The sequence below is a fragment of the Scyliorhinus canicula genome, chromosome 12 (genome assembly GCF_902713615.1).
Source record: "Scyliorhinus canicula chromosome 12, sScyCan1.1, whole genome shotgun sequence".
Classification (NCBI taxonomy): Eukaryota; Metazoa; Chordata; class Chondrichthyes; order Carcharhiniformes; family Scyliorhinidae; genus Scyliorhinus; species Scyliorhinus canicula.
In genome coordinates this window covers 599,181-617,542 of record NC_052157.1, presented here as the reverse complement: position 1 = coordinate 617,542, position 18,362 = coordinate 599,181, and the positions used below count along the sequence as shown (strand labels likewise).

General features: G+C 52.4%; 1 protein-coding gene across 1 annotated transcript in view; it reads right to left on the bottom strand.

The window, feature by feature from the left end:
* slc30a4 (solute carrier family 30 member 4) overlaps positions 1-3,875 on the bottom strand; it is a 37,327-nt gene extending 33,452 nt beyond the window's left edge. The window contains exons 1-2 of the mRNA XM_038813844.1: positions 3,803-3,875; positions 3,106-3,623 (exon numbers count right to left, since the gene is read on the bottom strand). Of these exons, the coding sequence (XP_038669772.1) occupies positions 3,106-3,511 (406 nt within the window). The 5' untranslated portion in view covers positions 3,512-3,623; positions 3,803-3,875. The remainder of the gene's footprint in view (positions 1-3,105; positions 3,624-3,802) is intronic.
* Positions 3,876-18,362: the final 14,487 nt, after the last annotated feature.

Below are 18,362 nucleotides of genomic sequence, written 5' to 3'. Positions count from 1 at the left end.
TAGCCTCTGTCTGTGCCCCTTAGCCTGTCTGTGTCCCTTTGTAGCCTCTGTCTGTGTCCCTTAACCTGTCTGTGCCCCTTAACCTGTCTGTGCCCCTTAACCTGTCTGTGCCCCTTAACCTGTCTGTGCCCCTTAACCTGTCTGTGCCCCTTAACCTGTCTGTGCCCCTTAACCTGTCTGTGCCCCTTAGCCTGTCTGTGTCCCTTAACCTGTCTGTGCCCCTTAACCTGTCTGTGCTCCTTAACCTGTCTGTGTCCCTTAGCCTGTCTGTGCCCCTTAACCTGTCTGTGCCCCTTTGTAGCCTCTGTCTGTGCCCCTTAACCTGTCTGTGCCCCTTTGTAGCCTCTGTCTGTGCCCCTTAACCTGTCTGTGCCCCTTAACCTGTCTGTGCCCCTTAACCTGTCTGTGCCCCTTAACCTGTCTGTGCCCCTTAACCTGTCTGTGCCCCTTAACCTGTCTGTGCCCCTTAACCTGTCTGTGCCCCTTTGTAGCCTCTGTCTGTGCCCCTTAACCTGTCTGTGCCCCTTTGTAGCCTCTGTCTGTGCCCCTTAACCTGTCTGTGCCCCTTAACCTGTCTGTGCCCCTTAACCTGTCTGTGCCCCTTAACCTGTCTGTGCCCCTTAACCTGTCTGTGCCCCTTTGTAGCCTCTGTCTGTGTCCCTTAACCTGTCTGTGCCCCTTAGCCTGTCTGTGTCCCTTAACCTGTCTGTGTCCCTTTGTAGCCTCTGTCTGTGCCCCTTAGCCTGTCTGTGTCCCTTAGCCTGTCTGTGTCCCTTAACCTGTCTGTGTCCCTTAACCTGTCTGTGCAGCTTAGCCTGTCTGTGTCCCTTAGCCTGTCTGTGCCCCTTAACCTGTCTGTGTCCCTTAACCTGTCTGTGCCCCTTAACCTGTCTGTGCCCCTTAATCTGTCTGTGCCCCTTAACCTGTCTGTGTCCCTTTGTAGCCTCTGTCTGTGTCCCTTAACCTGTCTGTGCCCCTTAACCTGTCTGTGCCCCTTAACCTGTCTGTGCCCCTTAGCCTGTCTGTGTCCCTTTGTAGCCTCTGTCTGTGTCCCTTAACCTGTCTGTGCCCCTTAACCTGTCTGTGCCCCTTAACCTGTCTGTGCCCCTTTGTAGCCTCTGTCTGTGCCCCTTAGCCTGTCTGTGTCCCTTTGTAGCCTCTGTCTGTGTCCCTTAACCTGTCTGTGCCCCTTAACCTGTCTGTGCCCCTTAACCTGTCTGTGCCCCTTAACCTGTCTGTGCCCCTTAACCTGTCTGTGCCCCTTAACCTGTCTGTGTCCCTTAACCTGTCTGTGCCCCTTAACCTGTCTGTGCCCCTTAACCTGTCTGTGTCCCTTAGCCTGTCTGTGTCCCTTTGTAGCCTCTGTCTGTGTCCCTTAACCTGTCTGTGTCCCTTAACCTGTCTGTGCCCCTTAACCTGTCTGTGCCCCTTAACCTGTCTGTGCCCCTTTGTAGCCTCTGTCTGTGCCCCTTAACCTGTCTGTGCCCCTTAACCTGTCTGTGCCCCTTAACCTGTCTGTGCCCCTTAACCTGTCTGTGCTCCTTTGTAACCTCTGTCTGTGTCCCTTAATCTTTGTGTCACCAGCAAATTTCACAACCAGATCTTCAGTTCCTTCATCCAAATCATTTATATAAATTGTAAAGAGTTGCGGCCCCAGCTCTGATCCCTGTGACACATCACGCCTCACATCCTGCCAACCAGAAAAATACCCATTTATCCCTACTCTTGGTTTTCTGTTAGCCAGCCAATCTTCATTCCATGCAGTATGCTACCCCATCAGCCATCAGGTTTTATTTTCCGCAATAATCTTTGCTATGGCACTTTATCGAATACCTATCTATAACAATAATAAGAATCTTTGTCAGTCCATCCACTAGTTCCCCTTTAATCACAGTATATTAGGATTCACAATATTATACATACAGCTCACAACTTTCTAGTAAAATCCAAAGCAAAAAATTTGAATTATTTAACTAATGAAATTTGAAATGATAATTATAGTTCCAATAATTAAAATTCCAAAGTGTATTGAGTACAGCTTATTTCACAACACTAACTTGATGCAGCATATCCTATTTCATAATTCAATCAAAATGAAATGCCAATGTCACACATTCAAAGCCAGCAAACACTTTCCAAATCCAGCCCAGCCCCCAACTCAATCGCCCATTCTGCTGCTCACCTAACTGAAACAAATGGTGAAGCTCGGCAGTGATCCTCAACACCTGGTTAACCCTAAACTGCCTCTGCCCAGCCCTCACCCCACCAGTCAAACGTCCAATCCCATCCCTGCAAAAACATCGACTCACCAAACCACGGCCCCATCCGCCTGCTCTGCACTGTATTATTCCGCATGTTATAGAAAATTCTAAATCTTTCTCACGATCTCTCCATCGATTCACTATATTTTGTGACATTGTAATTTTCTAACCAGCTTCCCTGACATTCCCGCCTCCTCCCTCACATCCAGAAGACTCGCGCACCTCATCCTTCTGTGCTAGAATTCTCTCCCCTGAACCTCTCGTATCACCTCTGTCCTCACCCTGAAAAGCATAGAATCCCCACAGTGCAGAAGGAGGCCATTTGCCTCATCGAATCTCCACCAACCCTCCATAAGAGGCCCAGGCTCACTCCTCCACCAACCCTGTCCTATCCCAGTAATCCCACAACCTAACCTGCACATCCCCTGGACATTAAGGGGCAATTTATCATGGCCAATCCACCTAACCTGCACATCTTTGGACTATGGTGGAAACTGGAGTACCAGAGGAAACCCACGCACAGACGGGGAGAACATTCAAACTCCACACAATCACCTGAGGCCGGAATTGAACCCGGGTCCCTGGAGCTATGAGGCAGCAGTGCTAACCACTGTGCGTCCACCAAATACCTCTCTGAAACCTATCACTTCCACTCTGACTCATCTCCGACTACCTTCTGCCTGCCCAGATCTATTATTGCTTAATTACATCGAGAGATCTTACCACAGGGAGGAGATACCACAGAAGATTGCAAAAAGAACAAAACAATGATAAACATCCCATCAAAAGTTTAACTTTTAGCATAAATGATTCACATGCTTTAAAAAGTCTGTTTCAAACCTACCTACGAGTTCGCCAGCAGTGAACAGCGTGTAGAGTGTTATAGCAATCCAGAGTTTTCGCTTCACCTTCCTTTGTCTGACCAATTCTGAACTCCTAACACAATTATTGCATGTCCTCAGGTTGTCCACTCTGTCTGGCAGAGGTTCGTCTTGGATCCCCAGAATATGCCCCTTGTATTCCTGCTGAGGGTCAATGCTGTCAGCGCTGTTCCCGTTACAAACCACAGGGGCAGCATCAGCTGCACCATCCTGGATGACTATTTGCAGTTTGTTGGCATCACTGAATGTCGGCAACTCGTCTTCATCCTCAGTGAAATCCAGGGTGATGGTGTCAGCTGCCAGCTCTCTGGAGGAGACATTGTCTCTTTGTACTAAAGACTTGACATTAGCCCACAAGGCTTGTGCCATGTTGCTGAGCCGGTGCTCCAAGCTGGACTCTGCTTCTCTCCAGTTTGGAAAATTCTCAATCTCTGCCCGAGGGGCTGAACAATCATTAACCCAACATCATCACAAACTGATCCTGCAACAAGATAGACACACAGTTTAACTGGATCAATGCACCCCTAACTCGCACCGCGCCCCCCCTCTCCCAGCCCTAAACCCCCCTCCCCCCCCCCGACACCCCCCCCCTCCCCCTCTACACCCCACCCACACACCCCTCCCCCCCGGACAGACCCAAACCCTGGACCCGATCCGAACCTGCTGTGAAGCCTGTCAGGCCGCCGCCGGGATCGGGGCCTCGGGCTGCGGGTTGGGGGGGGGGGGGGGGGGGAGGGTCCGGGCCGGGGGGGCCGGGATCTTTGCGGCGGGTTCCCAGCTCCCTCAGGATTGGCTCCAGGATCAACCAGTCAGGGTGCAGCTGATTTCTGATTGGATGGTAACCGCAGCCACTCACCTTGCAGCATCCAGACCCACCCACCCCAGACAGGGAACACACCCACCGAGACAGGGAACACAGTCACCCAGACAGGGAACACACCCACCCAGACAGGGAACACACCCACCCAGACAGGGAACACAGTCACCCAGACAGGGAACACACCCACCCAGACAGGGAACACAGTCACCCAGACAGGGAACACACCCACCCAGACAGGGAACACAGTCAAACAGGCAACACACCCACCCAGACAGGGAACACAGTCACCCAAACAGGCAACACACCCACCCAGACAGGGAACACAGTCACCCAGACAGGGAACACACCCACACAGACAGGGAACACACCCACCCAGACAGGGAACACAGTCACCCAAACAGGCAACACACCCACCCAGACAGGGAACACAGTCACCCAGACAGGGAACACAGTCACCCAGACAGGGAACACAGTCACCCAGACAGGGAACACACCCCCCCAGACAGGGAACACACACAGACAGGGAACACAGACACCGACCCAGACAGGCAACACACCCACCCAGACAGGGAACACAGACACCCAGACAGGGAACACAGACACCCAGACAGGGAACACAGACACCCAGACAGGGAACACCCCCCCCCCCCCAGACAGGGAACACACCCACCCAGACAGGGAACACACCCACCCAGACAGGGAACACAGTCACCCAGACAGAGAACACACTCACCCAGACAGGGAACACAGACACCCAGACAGGGAACACACCCCCCCAGACAGGGAACACACCCCCCCAGACAGGGAACACACCCACCCAGACAGGGAACACACCCACCCAGACAGGGAACACAGTCACCCAGACAGAGAACACACCACCCAGACAGGGAACACAGTCACCCAGACAGGGAACACAGACACCCAGACAGGGAACACACACACCCAGACAGGGAACACACCCCCCCAGACAGGGAACGCACCCACCCAGACAGGGAACACAGTCACCCAGACAGGGAACACACACAGACCCAGACAGGGAACACACCCCCCCCCCAGACAGGGAACACACCCACCCAGACAGGGAACACAGTCACCCAGACAGGGAACACACACAGACCCAGACAGGGAAACACACCCACCCAGACAGGGAACACAGTCACCCACCCAGACAGGCAACACACCCACCCAGACAGGGAACACACACACCCAGACAGGGAACACAGTCACCCAGACAGAGAACACACCCACCCAGACAGGGAACACACACACCCAGACAGGGAACACACACAGACCCAGACAGGGAACACAGTCACCCAGACAGGGAACACACCCACCCAGACAGGGAACACACACACCCAGACAGGGAACACACACAGACCCAGACAGGGAACACAGTCACCCAGACAGAGAACACAGACACCCAGACAGGGAACACACACAGACCCAGACAGGGAACACAGTCACCCAGACAGGGAACACAGACACCCAGACAGGGAACACACCCACCCAGACAGGGAACACACACACCCAGACAGGGAACACACCCACCCAGACAGGGAACACACCCACCCAGACAGGGAACACACACACCCAGACAGGGAACACACACAGACCCAGACAGGGAACACAGACACCCAGACAGGGAACACAGACACCCAGACAGGGAACACAGTCACCCAGACAGGGAACACACACCCAGACAGGGAACACAGACACCCAGACAGAGAACACAGCCACCCAGACAGGGAACACAGTCACCCAGACAGGGAACACAGACACCCAGACAGGGAACACACACACCCAGACAGGGAACACACACAGACCCAGACAGGGAACACAGACACCCAGACAGGGAACACACCCACCCAGACAGGGAACACAGACACCCAGACAGGGAACACAGTCACCCAGAAAGGGAACACAGTCACCCAGACAGGGAACACAGACACCCAGACAGGGAACACAGACACCCAGACAGGGAACACACACACCCAGACAGGGAACACACACAGACCCAGACAGGGAACAGACACCCAGACAGGGAACACAGACACCCAGACAGGGAACACACACAGCCAGACAGGGAACACACACAGACCCAGACAGGGAACACAGACACCCAGACAGGGAACACACACACCCAGACAGGGAACACACACACCCAGACAGGGAACACACACACCCAGACAGAGAACACACCCACCCAGACAGAGAACACACACACCCAGACAGAGAACACAGACACCCTGACAGGGAACACAGACCCAGACAGGGAACACACCCACCCAGACAGGGAACACACACACCCAGACAGGGAACACAGTCACCCAGACAGGGAACACACCCACCCAGACAGGGAACACACACACCCAGACAGGGAACACACCCACCCAGACAGGGAACACACACACCCAGACAGGGAACACACACAGACCCAGACAGGGAACACAGTCACCCAGACAGGGAACACACACAGACCCAGACAGGGAACACAGACACCCAGACAGGGAACACAGACACCCAGACAGGGAACACACCCACCCAGACAGGGAACACACACACCCAGACAGGGAACACACACAGACCCAGACACCCAGACAGGGAACACAGACACCCAGACAGGGAACACACACACCCAGACAGGGAACACACACAGACCCAGACAGGGAACACAGACACCCAGACAGGGAACACACCCACCCAGACAGGGAACACACACACCCAGACAGGGAACACAGACACCCAGACAGGGAACACAGTCACCCAGACAGGGAACACAGTCACCCAGACAGGGAACACAGACACCCAGACAGGGAACACAGTCACCCAGACAGGGAACACAGACACCCAGACAGGGAACACACACCCCAGACAGGGAACACACACACCCAGACAGGGAAACACACCACACCCAGACAGGGAACACACACACCCGACCAGAGAACAACACCCACCCACCCAGACAGAGAAACACACACCCCCAGACAGAGAACACACCCCACCCACCCAGACAGAGAACACAGACACCCAGACAGGGAACACACCCACCCAGACAGAGAACACACCCCACACACCCAGACAGGGAACACACACACCCAGACAGAGAACACACCCACCCACCCAGACAGAGAACACACACACCCAGACAGAGAACACACCCACCCACCCAGACAGGGAACACAGACACCCAGACAGGGAACACACACAGCCAGACAGAGAACACCCCCCCCCCCAGACAGGGAACACACCCACCCACCCAGACAGGGAACACAGACACACAGACAGGGAACACACCCACCCACCCAGACAGGGAACACAAGCACCCAGACAGAGAACACACCCACCCACCCAGACAGGGAACACAGACACCCAGACAGGGAACACACACAGCCAGACAGAGAACACACCCCCCCAGACAGGGAACACACCCACCCACCCAGACAGGGAAACACAGACACCCAGACAGGGAACACACCCACCCACCCAGACAGGGAACACAGACACCCAGACAGGGAACACACACAGCCAGACAGGGAACACACACACCCAGACAGGGAACACACCCACCCAGACAGGGAACACACACAGACCCAGACAGGGAACACAGACACCCAGACAGGGAACACACACACCCCAGACCGGGAAACACACACACCCAGACAGGGAACACAGACACCCAGACAGGGAACACAGTCACCCAGACAGGGAAACACAGTCACCCAGACAGGGAACACAGACACCCAGACAGGGAACACGGACACCCAGACAGGGAACACAGACACCCAGACAGGGAACACACACCCCAGACAGGGAACACACACACCCAGACAGGGAACACAGACACCCAGACAGGGAACACACACACCCAGACAGGGAACACACACACCCAGACAGGGAACACACACACCCAGACAGAGAACACACCCACCCACCCAGACAGAGAACACACACACCCAGACAGAGAACACACCCACCCACCCAGACAGAGAACACAGACACCCAGACAGGGAACACACCCACCCAGACAGAGAACACACCCACACACCCAGACAGGGAACACACACACCCAGACAGAGAACACACCCACCCACCCAGACAGAGAACACACACACCCAGACAGAGAACACACCCACCCACCCAGACAGGGAACACAGACACCCAGACAGGGAACACACACAGCCAGACAGAGAACACCCCCCCCCAGACAGGGAACACACCCACCCACCCAGACAGGGAACACAGACACACAGACAGGGAACACACCCACCCACCCAGACAGGGAACACAGGCACCCAGACAGAGAACACACCCACCCACCCAGACAGGGAACACAGACACCCCAGACAGGGAACACACACAGCCAGACAGAGAACACACCCCCCCCAGACAGGGAACACACCCACCCACCCAGACAGGGAACACAGACACCCAGACAGGGAACACACCCACCCACCCAGACAGGGAACACAGACACCCAGACAGGGAACACAGACACCCAGACAGGGAACACACACACCCAGACAGAGAACACACACAGCCAGACAGAGAACACACCCCCCCCAGACAGGGAACACACCCACCCACCCAGACAGGGAACACAGACACCCAGACAGGGAACACACCCACCCACCCAGACAGGGAACACAGACACCCAGACAGGGAACACAGACACCCAGACAGGGAACACACACACCCAGACAGAGAACACAGACACCCAGACAGGGAACACACCCACCCAGACAGAGAACACACCCACCCAGACAGGGAACACAGACACCCAGGCAGGGAACACACACACCCAGACAGGGAACACAGACACCCAGACAGGGAACACACACCAGACAGGGAACACACACACCCAGACAGGAACACACCCAGACAGGGAACACACAGACCCAGACAGGGAACACACCCACCCAGACAGGGAACACACCCACCCAGACAGGGAACACACCCACCCAGACAGGGAAACACACCCACCCAGACAGAGGAACACACCCACCCAGACAGGGAACACACCCACCCAGACAGAGAACACAGACACCCAGACAGGGAACACACCCACCCAGACAGAGAACACACCCACCCAGACAGGGAACACAGTCACCCAGACAGGGAACACACCCACCCAGACAGGGAACACACACACCCAGACAGGGAACACACACACCCAGACAGGGAACACACCCACCCAGACAGGGAACACACACACCCAGACAGGGAACACAGTGACCCAGACAGGGAACACAGACACACAGACAGAGAACACAGACACCCAGACAGGGAACACAGACACCCAGACAGGGAACACACACCCAGACAGGGAACACACACACCCAGACAGAGAACACAGACACCCAGACAGGGAACACACCCACAGGGAACACAGTCACCCACACAGGGAACACACACACCCAGACAGGGAACACAGTCACCCAGACAGGGAACACAGACACCCAGACAGAGAACACAGACACTCAGACAGGGAACACAGTGACCCAGACAGGGAACACAGTCACCCAGACAGGGAACACAATCACCCAGACAGGGAACACAGACACACAGACAGAGAACACACCCACCCAGACAGGGAACATACCCACCCAGACAGAGAACACAGTCACCCAGACAGGGAACACAGTCACCCAGACAGGGAACACACACACGCAGACAGGGAACACAGACACCCAGACAGGGAACACAGTCACCCAGACAGGGAACACAGACACCCAGACAGGGAACACACACACCCAGACAGGGAACACAGACACCCAGACAGGGAACACACACACCCAGACAGGGAACACAGACACCCAGACAGGGAACACACACACCCAGACAGGGAACACAGTCACCCAGACAGGGAACACACACACCCAGACAGGGAACACAGTCACCCAGACAGGGAACACACACACCCAGACAGGGAACACACACACCCAGACAGGGAACACAGTCACCCAGACAGAGAACACAGTCACCCAGACAGGGAACACAGTGACCCAGACAGGGAACACAGACACCCAGACAGGGAACACAGTGACCCAGACAGGGAACACAGACACCCAGACAGGGAACACAGACACCCAGACAGGGAACACAGTCACCCAGACAGAGAACACACACACCCAGACAGGGAACACACACACCCAGACAGGGAACACACCCACCCAGACAGAGAACACACACACCCAGACAGGGAACACAGTCACCCAGACAGGGAACACAGACACCCAGACAGAGAAACACACCCACCCAGACAGAGAACACACCCACCCACCCAGACAGGGAACACAGACACCCAGACAGGGAACACACACACCCAGACAGGGAACACAGTCACCCAGACAGAGAAGACAGACACCCAGACAGGGAACACACACCCCCAGTCAGAGAACACACACACCCAGACAGAGAACACAGACACCCAGACAGAGAAGACAGACACCCAGACAGGGAACACACACCCCCAGACAGAGAACACACCCACCCAGACAGAGAACACAGACACCCAGACAGAGAAGACAGACACCCAGACAGAGAACACACTCACCCAGACAGAGAACACACACGCGCAGACAGGGAACACACACAGCCAGACAGAGAACACACACACCTAGACAGGGAACACAGACACCCAGACAGGGAACACACACCCCAGACAGGGAACACACCCACCCAGACAGGGAACACACACAGCCAGACAGAGAACACACTCACCCAGACAGAGAACACACACACGCAGACAGGGAACACACACACCCAGACAGGGAACACACCCACCCAGACAGGGAACACACACACCCAGACAGAGAACACAGTCACCCAGACAGGGAACACACACACCCAGACAGGGAACACACACACCCAGACAGAGAACACACACACCTAGACAAAGAACACACACACCCAGACAGGGAACACAGATACCCAGACAGGGAACTCAGACACCCAGACAGGGAACACAAACACAGGGAAAAAGTAGGCTTACATTAACACTGCAATGAAGTTACCGTGGAAAGCCCCAGTTAGCCACATTCCGGCGCCTGTTCGTGTACACTGAGGGAGAATTCAGAGTGTTCATATTACCTAACAGCACGTCTTTCGGGACTTGTTCTTTGTAACCGGAGACCCGGAGGAAACCCTTGCAGACAAACATAACATAAGAACATAAGAACTAGGAGCAGGAGTAGGCCAACTGGCCCCTCGAGCCTGCTCCGCCAATCAATGAGATCATGGCTGATCTTTTGTGGACTCAGCTCCACTTTCCGGCCCGAACACCATAACCCTTAATCCCTTTATTGTTCAAAAAACTAGCTATCTTTATCTTAAAAATATTTATGAAGGAGCCTCAACTGCTTCACTGGGCAAGGAATTCCATAGATTCACAACCCTTTGGGTGAAGAAGTTCCTCCTAAACTCAGTCCTAAATCTACTTCCCCTTATTTTGAGGCTATGCCCCTAGTTCTGCTTTCACCCGCCAGTGGAAACAACCTGCCCGCATCTATCCTATCTATTCACTTCATAATTTTATATGTTTCTATAAGATCCCCCCTCATCCTTCTAAATTCCAACGAGTACAGTCCCAGTCTACTCAACCTTTCCTCATAATCCAACCCCTTCAGCTCTGGGATTAACCTAGTGAATCTCCTCTGCACACCCTCCAGCGCCAGTACGTCCTTTCTCAAGTAAGGAGACCAAAACTGAACACAATACTCCAGGTGTGGCCGCACTAACACCTTATACAATTGCAACATAACCTCCCTAGTCTTAAACTCCATCCCTCTAGCAATGAAGGACAAATCTCCATGGGCGCAATTCTCCGCACTCCCGATGGTGCGGAGAATAGCGTGGCTTGTAAAATTTTACGGCCACGCTGTTCCGACGCCCTCCCGCTATTCTCCCCCCCCCCCACGCCTGACTCCCGATACGAATCGCTGCCGCCGTTTTTTTACGGCCGGCAGCGATTCTCAGCTGATGGATGGACCGAGTTCCCAGCCCTTTACGGCTGTTTTTACGAACGGCAAACACACCTGTTCTGGCCGTTCGTAAAAACGGCCGTAAACTGTTGATGTTTAAAACCATGGCACCGATTGGCACCGATTGGCACGGCAGTACCACGGCCGTGCCAAGGGCGCCATGGGCCCGCGATTGGTGGGCACGATCGCGGGCAGCAGGCCCGATGCCCGCGCACTCTTTGTCCTTCCGCCGCCCCGCAGTATCCATTCGCGGGGCGGCTGAGGGGCATCCCGGCCCGCGCATGCGCGGGTTTAGCGCAAATGCGCGATGACGTCATCCGCGCATGCGCGGGTTGGAGTCTTCCAATCCACGCATGCGCAGCTGACGTCATATGACGCGTCAGCCGGCGCTAACTCTGGCAAGCGGGCTTAACGAAATTCGTTAAGACCGCGATGCCGGAGTTTACGGCGTCGGGATGCTAGCCCCGACCGGGGACCAGAATCGGTTCCCGGTCGGGGAGGGGGGGGGCTGGCGTCAAACCCGCCTGGATTTGACGCCAGCCTTACGATTTCTCCCCATATGGGAGAATCGCGCCCCATGTGCCTTCTTAATCGCCTGTGGCACCTGTAAACCAACCTTCTGTGACTCATGCACTAGCACACCCAAGTCTCTCTGCACAGCGGCATGCTTTAATATTTTATCGTTTAAATAATAATCCCGTTTGCTGTTATTCCTACCAAAATGGATAACCTCACATTTGTCAACATTGTATTCCATCTGCCAGACCCTAGCCCATTCACTTAACCTATCCAAATCCCTCTGCAGACTTCCAGTATCCTCTGCACTTTTCGCTTTACCACTCATCTTAGTGTCATCTGCAAACTTGGACACATTGCCCTTGGTCCCCAACTCCAAATCATCTATGTAAATTGTGAACAATTGTGGGCCCAACACTGATCCCTGAGGGACACCACTAGCTACTGATTGCCAACCAGAGAAACACCCGTTAATCCCCACTCTTTGCTTTCTATTAATTAACCAATCCTCTATCCATGCTACTACTTTACCCTTAATGCCATGCATCTTTATCTTATGCAGCAACCTTTTGTGTGGCACCTTGTCAAAGGATTTCTGGAAATCCAGATATACCACATCCATCGGCTCCCCGTTATCTACTGCACTGGTAATGTCCTCATAAAATCCCACTAAATTAGTTAGGCATGACCTTCTCTTTATGAACCCATGCTGCGTCTGCCCAATGGGACAATTTCCATCCAGATGCCTCGCTATTTCTTCCTTGATGATAGATTCCAGCATCTTCCCTGCTACCGAAGTTAAGCTCACTAGCCTATAATTTCCTGCTCTCTGCCTACCTCCTTTTTTAAACAGTGGTGTCACGTTTGCTAATTTACAATCCACCGGGACCACCCCAGAGTCTAGTGAATTTTGGTAAATTATCACTAGTGCATCTACAATTTCTCTAGCCATCTCTTTTAGCATTCTGGGATGCATTCCATCAGAGCCAGGAGACTTGTCTACCTTTAGCCCCATTAGCTTGCCCATCACTACCTCCTTAGTGATAACAATCATCTCAAGGTCCTCACCTGTCATAGCCTCATTTCTATCAGTCACTGGCATGTTATATGTGTTTTCCACTGTGACGACCGACCGAAAAAACTTGTTCAGTTCCTCAGCCATTTCCTCATCTCCCATTATTAAATCTCCCTTCTCATCCTCTAAAGGACCAATATTTACCTGAGCCACTCTTTTCTGTTTTATATATTTGTAGAAACTTTTACTGTCTGTTTTTATATTCTGAGCAAGTTTACTCTCATACTCTATCTTACTCTTCTTTATAGCTTTTTTAGTAGCTTTCTGTTGCCCTCTAAAGATTTCCCAGTCCTCTAGTCTCCCACTAATCTTTGCCACTTTGTATGCTCTTTTCCTTCAATTTGATACCTTATTCCTTAGATATCCCGGTCGATTTTCCCTCTTTCTACCATCCTTCCTTTTTGTTGGTATAAACCTTTGCTGAGCACTGTGAAAAATCGCTTGGAAGGTTCTCCACTGTTCCTCAACTGTTCCACCATAAAGTCTTTGCTCCCAGTCTACCTTAGCTAGCTCTTCCCTCATCCCATTGTAATCTCCTTTGTTTAAGCACAAAATACGAGTATTTGATTTTACCTTCTCACCCTCCATCTGTATTTTAAATTCCATCATATTGTGATCGCTCCTTCCGAGAGGATCCCTAACTATGAGATCATGAATCAATCCTGTCTCATTACACAGGACCAGATCGAGGACCGCTTGTTCCCTCGTAGGTTCCATTACATACTGTTCTAGGAAACTATCGCGGATACATTCTATAAATTCCTCCTCAAGGCTGCCTTGACCGACCTGGTTAAACCAATCGACATGTAGATTAAAATCCCCCATGATAACTGCTGTACCATTTCTACATGCATCAGTTATTTCTTTTTTTATTGCCTGCCTGTGGTGAATGTAATATAAGTTAATATATATACTAATTCACACTGTTGTTGTAAGCGCAGTAGTGCCATCCTACCACTAGGGGGAGTAGCGCTGGGAGCACTTAGGAACTTGTACTGGGCTCCACCCTTGGTTCTGCCCATGACTCCTCCCCCTAGTGCAGCTGTATAAGTACCCGTGTCCAGAGTCAGCCTGGGTCACAACAAGTAACAGGCTGGCTCTGAAGTAAGTCGATTAAAGCCTAGATTCACATCGGAAACACGTGTTTGGTGAATTGATGGTTCCATCACTGCTCCACCATAATGTTACTATTTGATGGCCTATAGACTACTCCTATCAGTGACTTTTTCGCCTTACTATTCCTGATTTCCACCCAAATGGATTCAACCTTATCCTCCATAGCACCGATGTCATCCCTTACTATTGCCCGGATGTCATCCTTAAATAACAGAGCAACACCACCTCCCTTACCATCCACTCTGTCCTTCCGAATAGTTTGATACCCTCGGATATTTAACTCCCAGTCGTGACCATCCTTTAACCATGTTTCAGTAATGGCCACTAAATCATAGTCATTTACGATGATTTGTGCCACCAACTCATTTACTTTTATTCCGAATACTACGAGCATTCAGGTAAAGTACACTTATGTTGGCTTTTTTACCTCTGATTTGAATCTTATCACCTCGATCAGTAACCTCTCCTAAGTTATATGTCCTCTTAACTTTTCTCTTCATTTTCCTTGTCTTTGAACCCATATCTTCATGTGACAACCTGCTGCATCGCTTACCATTCATGTTTTTACTTCCCGTTTCATTCCTTTTAGTATTACTGGGCCTATTCACTGAGCTCCCCTCAGTCACTGTACCTTGTACTGTCGCCCTTTTTGATTTTTGACTGTGGCTTCTCTGCCTTACACTTTCGCCCTTACTTCCTTTTGTTTCTGTCCCTGTTTTACTACCTTCCAACTTCCTGCATCGGTTCCCATCCCCTTGCCACATTAGTTTAAACCCTCCCCAACAGTTCTCGCAAACACCCCCCCCCTCGGACATCGGTTCCAGTCCTGCCCAGGTGCAGACCGTCCAGTTTGTACTGGTGCCACCTCCCCCAGAACCGGTTCCAATACCCCAGGAATTTGAATCCCTCCCTCTTGTACCATCTCTTGAGCCGCGCATTCATCCTATCTATCCTGATATTCCTACACTGACGAGCTCGTGGCACTGGTAGCAATCGTGAGATTAATTCCTTTGAGGTCCTACTTTTTAAGTTTAACTCCTAACTCCCTGAATTCAGCTTGTAGGACCACGTCCCGGTTTTTACCTACATTGTTGGTGCCTATGTGCCCCACGACAGCTGGCTTTTCACCCCCCCCGCCCCAGAATGTCCTGCAGCCGCTCCACGACATCCTTGACCCTTGCACCGAGGAGGCAACATACCATCCTGGAGTCTCGATTGCGTCCACAGACCTGCCTGTCTATTCCCCTTACGATCGAGTCCCCTATCACTATAGCCCTGCCATTCTTCTTCCTGCCCTGCTGTGCAGCAGAGCCAGCCACGGTGCCATGAACCTTGCTGCTGCTGCCTTCCCCTGGTGAGCCATCTCCCTCAACAGTATCCAAAGCGGTATATCTGTTTTGCAGGGAGATGACCGCAGGGGACACCTGCACTGCCTTCCTACTCTTGCTCTGTCTTTTGGTCTTTCACCTGCGGTGTGACCAACTCGCTAAACGTGCTATCCACAACGTCCTCAGCATCACGGATGCTCCAAAGTGAGTCCATCCGCAGCTCCAGAGCCGTCAAGCGGTCTAACAGGAGCTGCAGCTGAACACACTTCTTGCACGTGAAGGAGCCAGGGACAGTGGACGTGTCCCTAAGCTCCCACATCGCACAGGAGGAGCATGACACGGGTCTGGGATCTCCTGCCATATCTTAAACCTTAGGTAAACTTATACAACTACAATTTCAAAAAACGAAAGAAAAAATAAATAAATTCGACAATGAAAAGAAACTCTACTTCCCAGTCACGTACCAGGGTTAAAAAGCACCTCCTCCCCACCCAGCTTCAAATTCCCAAACTCACTCTTGGTTGTGCCTCACTCTGGCTGTGTGTTCTCTGGCTCACTGGGAGAACTCACCCAGGGTCTCAGATGCTCTCTGGTCTCTCCCTGCAGATTAAAAGTTACAGGCCAGAAGAAAGAGAGAGAACAAAACAGTAGAGAAAAAGCACCTTCTCCCACTCTGCACCGAATTACCAAGTTCCAACTTCCCAATCTGGGTGTGCCTCACTCCGGCTGTGTCTCCTCGACTTGCGCAAAGCAGACACGGGGAGAACATGCAGACTCCTTACAGACAGTGACCTAAGCCGGGAATCAAACCTGGGACTGAGGAGCTGTGAAGCAACAATGCTAACCACTGTGCTACTGTGCTGCCCCTGTAGACCCTGGAGGTGTAAGTAAAATCCCCTAGCAGTCACCAAATAATCCAGAATTGAATATATAACTGGAATTGTTGAGGAGACAGGAACCACTGTTCTCAACAATGATCTGGAGAAGCCGGTGTTGGACTGGGGTGAGCACAGTAAGAAGTCTTACAACACCAGGTTAAAGTCCAACAGGTTTGTTTCAAACACGAGCTTTCGGAGCGCAGCTCCTTCCTCAGGTGAATGAAGAGGTATGTTCCAGAAACATATATACAGACAAAGTCAAAAATGCCAGACAATGCTTATAATGCGAGCATTAGCAGGTGATTAAGTTGTTACAAATCCAGAGATAGGGGTAACCCCAGGTTAAAGAGGTGTGAATTGTCTCAAGCCAGGACAGTTGGTAGGATTTTGCAAGTCCAGGCCAGATGGTGGGGGGTGAATGTAATGCGACATGAATCCCAGGAGCGCAGCGTAGATACACATGGTCACGGCCAGATGGGTCCGTCCGTTCCAGAATAGATTTATTTTTTGTGTCCCGTGCTTTCACGGTCAGGCCCACCGACGTCAAGCCGGTATTCTTCTCTGACCACTGCCTCCTACTGGCTGACTGCCACCTGCAGGGAAACCAGGGGGTGGGCAGGGGGACATGGAAGCTAAATGTAAAACTGTTGACCCCAGAGAACCTCCAGGAACTCAAAAGGGATTACAAAGGTTGGAGAACCGTGAAACCCCTCTTTGAGTCTCCACATCTCTGGTGGGAAGCAATCAAGGGGAACATCAAAAGGTTCTTCACCCTCAAGGGCGTTCAAAAGGTGAGAGAGAGACGAGGGGTCATGTCCAGGCTCCAGAAAAGCATGCAAAATCTGCTCCAGCTGCAGTCGATGGGGTTGATGTCAAGGAGGATCTCCAAGAGGTGAAGAACCAGCAAGCCTCGCTCTACACCTCGGAGGCCTCCAAGGTTATCTTCCGGTCCAGAGTCCGCTCCGTGGAGCAGGATGAAAAGTGCTCACGCTGCTTCTTCCAGAAGGTACACAGAGAGACCTCTGTGATCAGCAGCCTGAAGGAAGAAGATGGCTCTGTAAAGACATCGCAGTCTGACATACTGAGGATCAGTCAATCCTTCTATGCCAGACTGTATGATCTGAAGCCAACAGATAGCACTGTTACCCAGACCTTCCTGTCGTCTATCACGGAGGTCTTGGACGACAATGAGGGGGAAAACCTGGACAAACCACTAACTCTGGACGAGCTGACAAAGGCCGTCAAGTCCTTTGAGACGAGTAAAACTCCCGGAAGCGACGGCTTACCGGCTGAGTTGTATTCGGCTCTGTGGGACTGGATGGGCCCAGACCTGCTGGAAGTGTACGAGAGTATGCTTCTGGATGGCAGCATGTCAGAATCCATGCGGAAAGGCATCATCACCCTCATCTACAAGCAGAAGGGGGAAAGGGAAGAAATTCGAAATTGGCGACCCATTTCACTGTTGAATGTGGATTACAAAATCTTAGCCAAAGTCATCGCCAATCGGG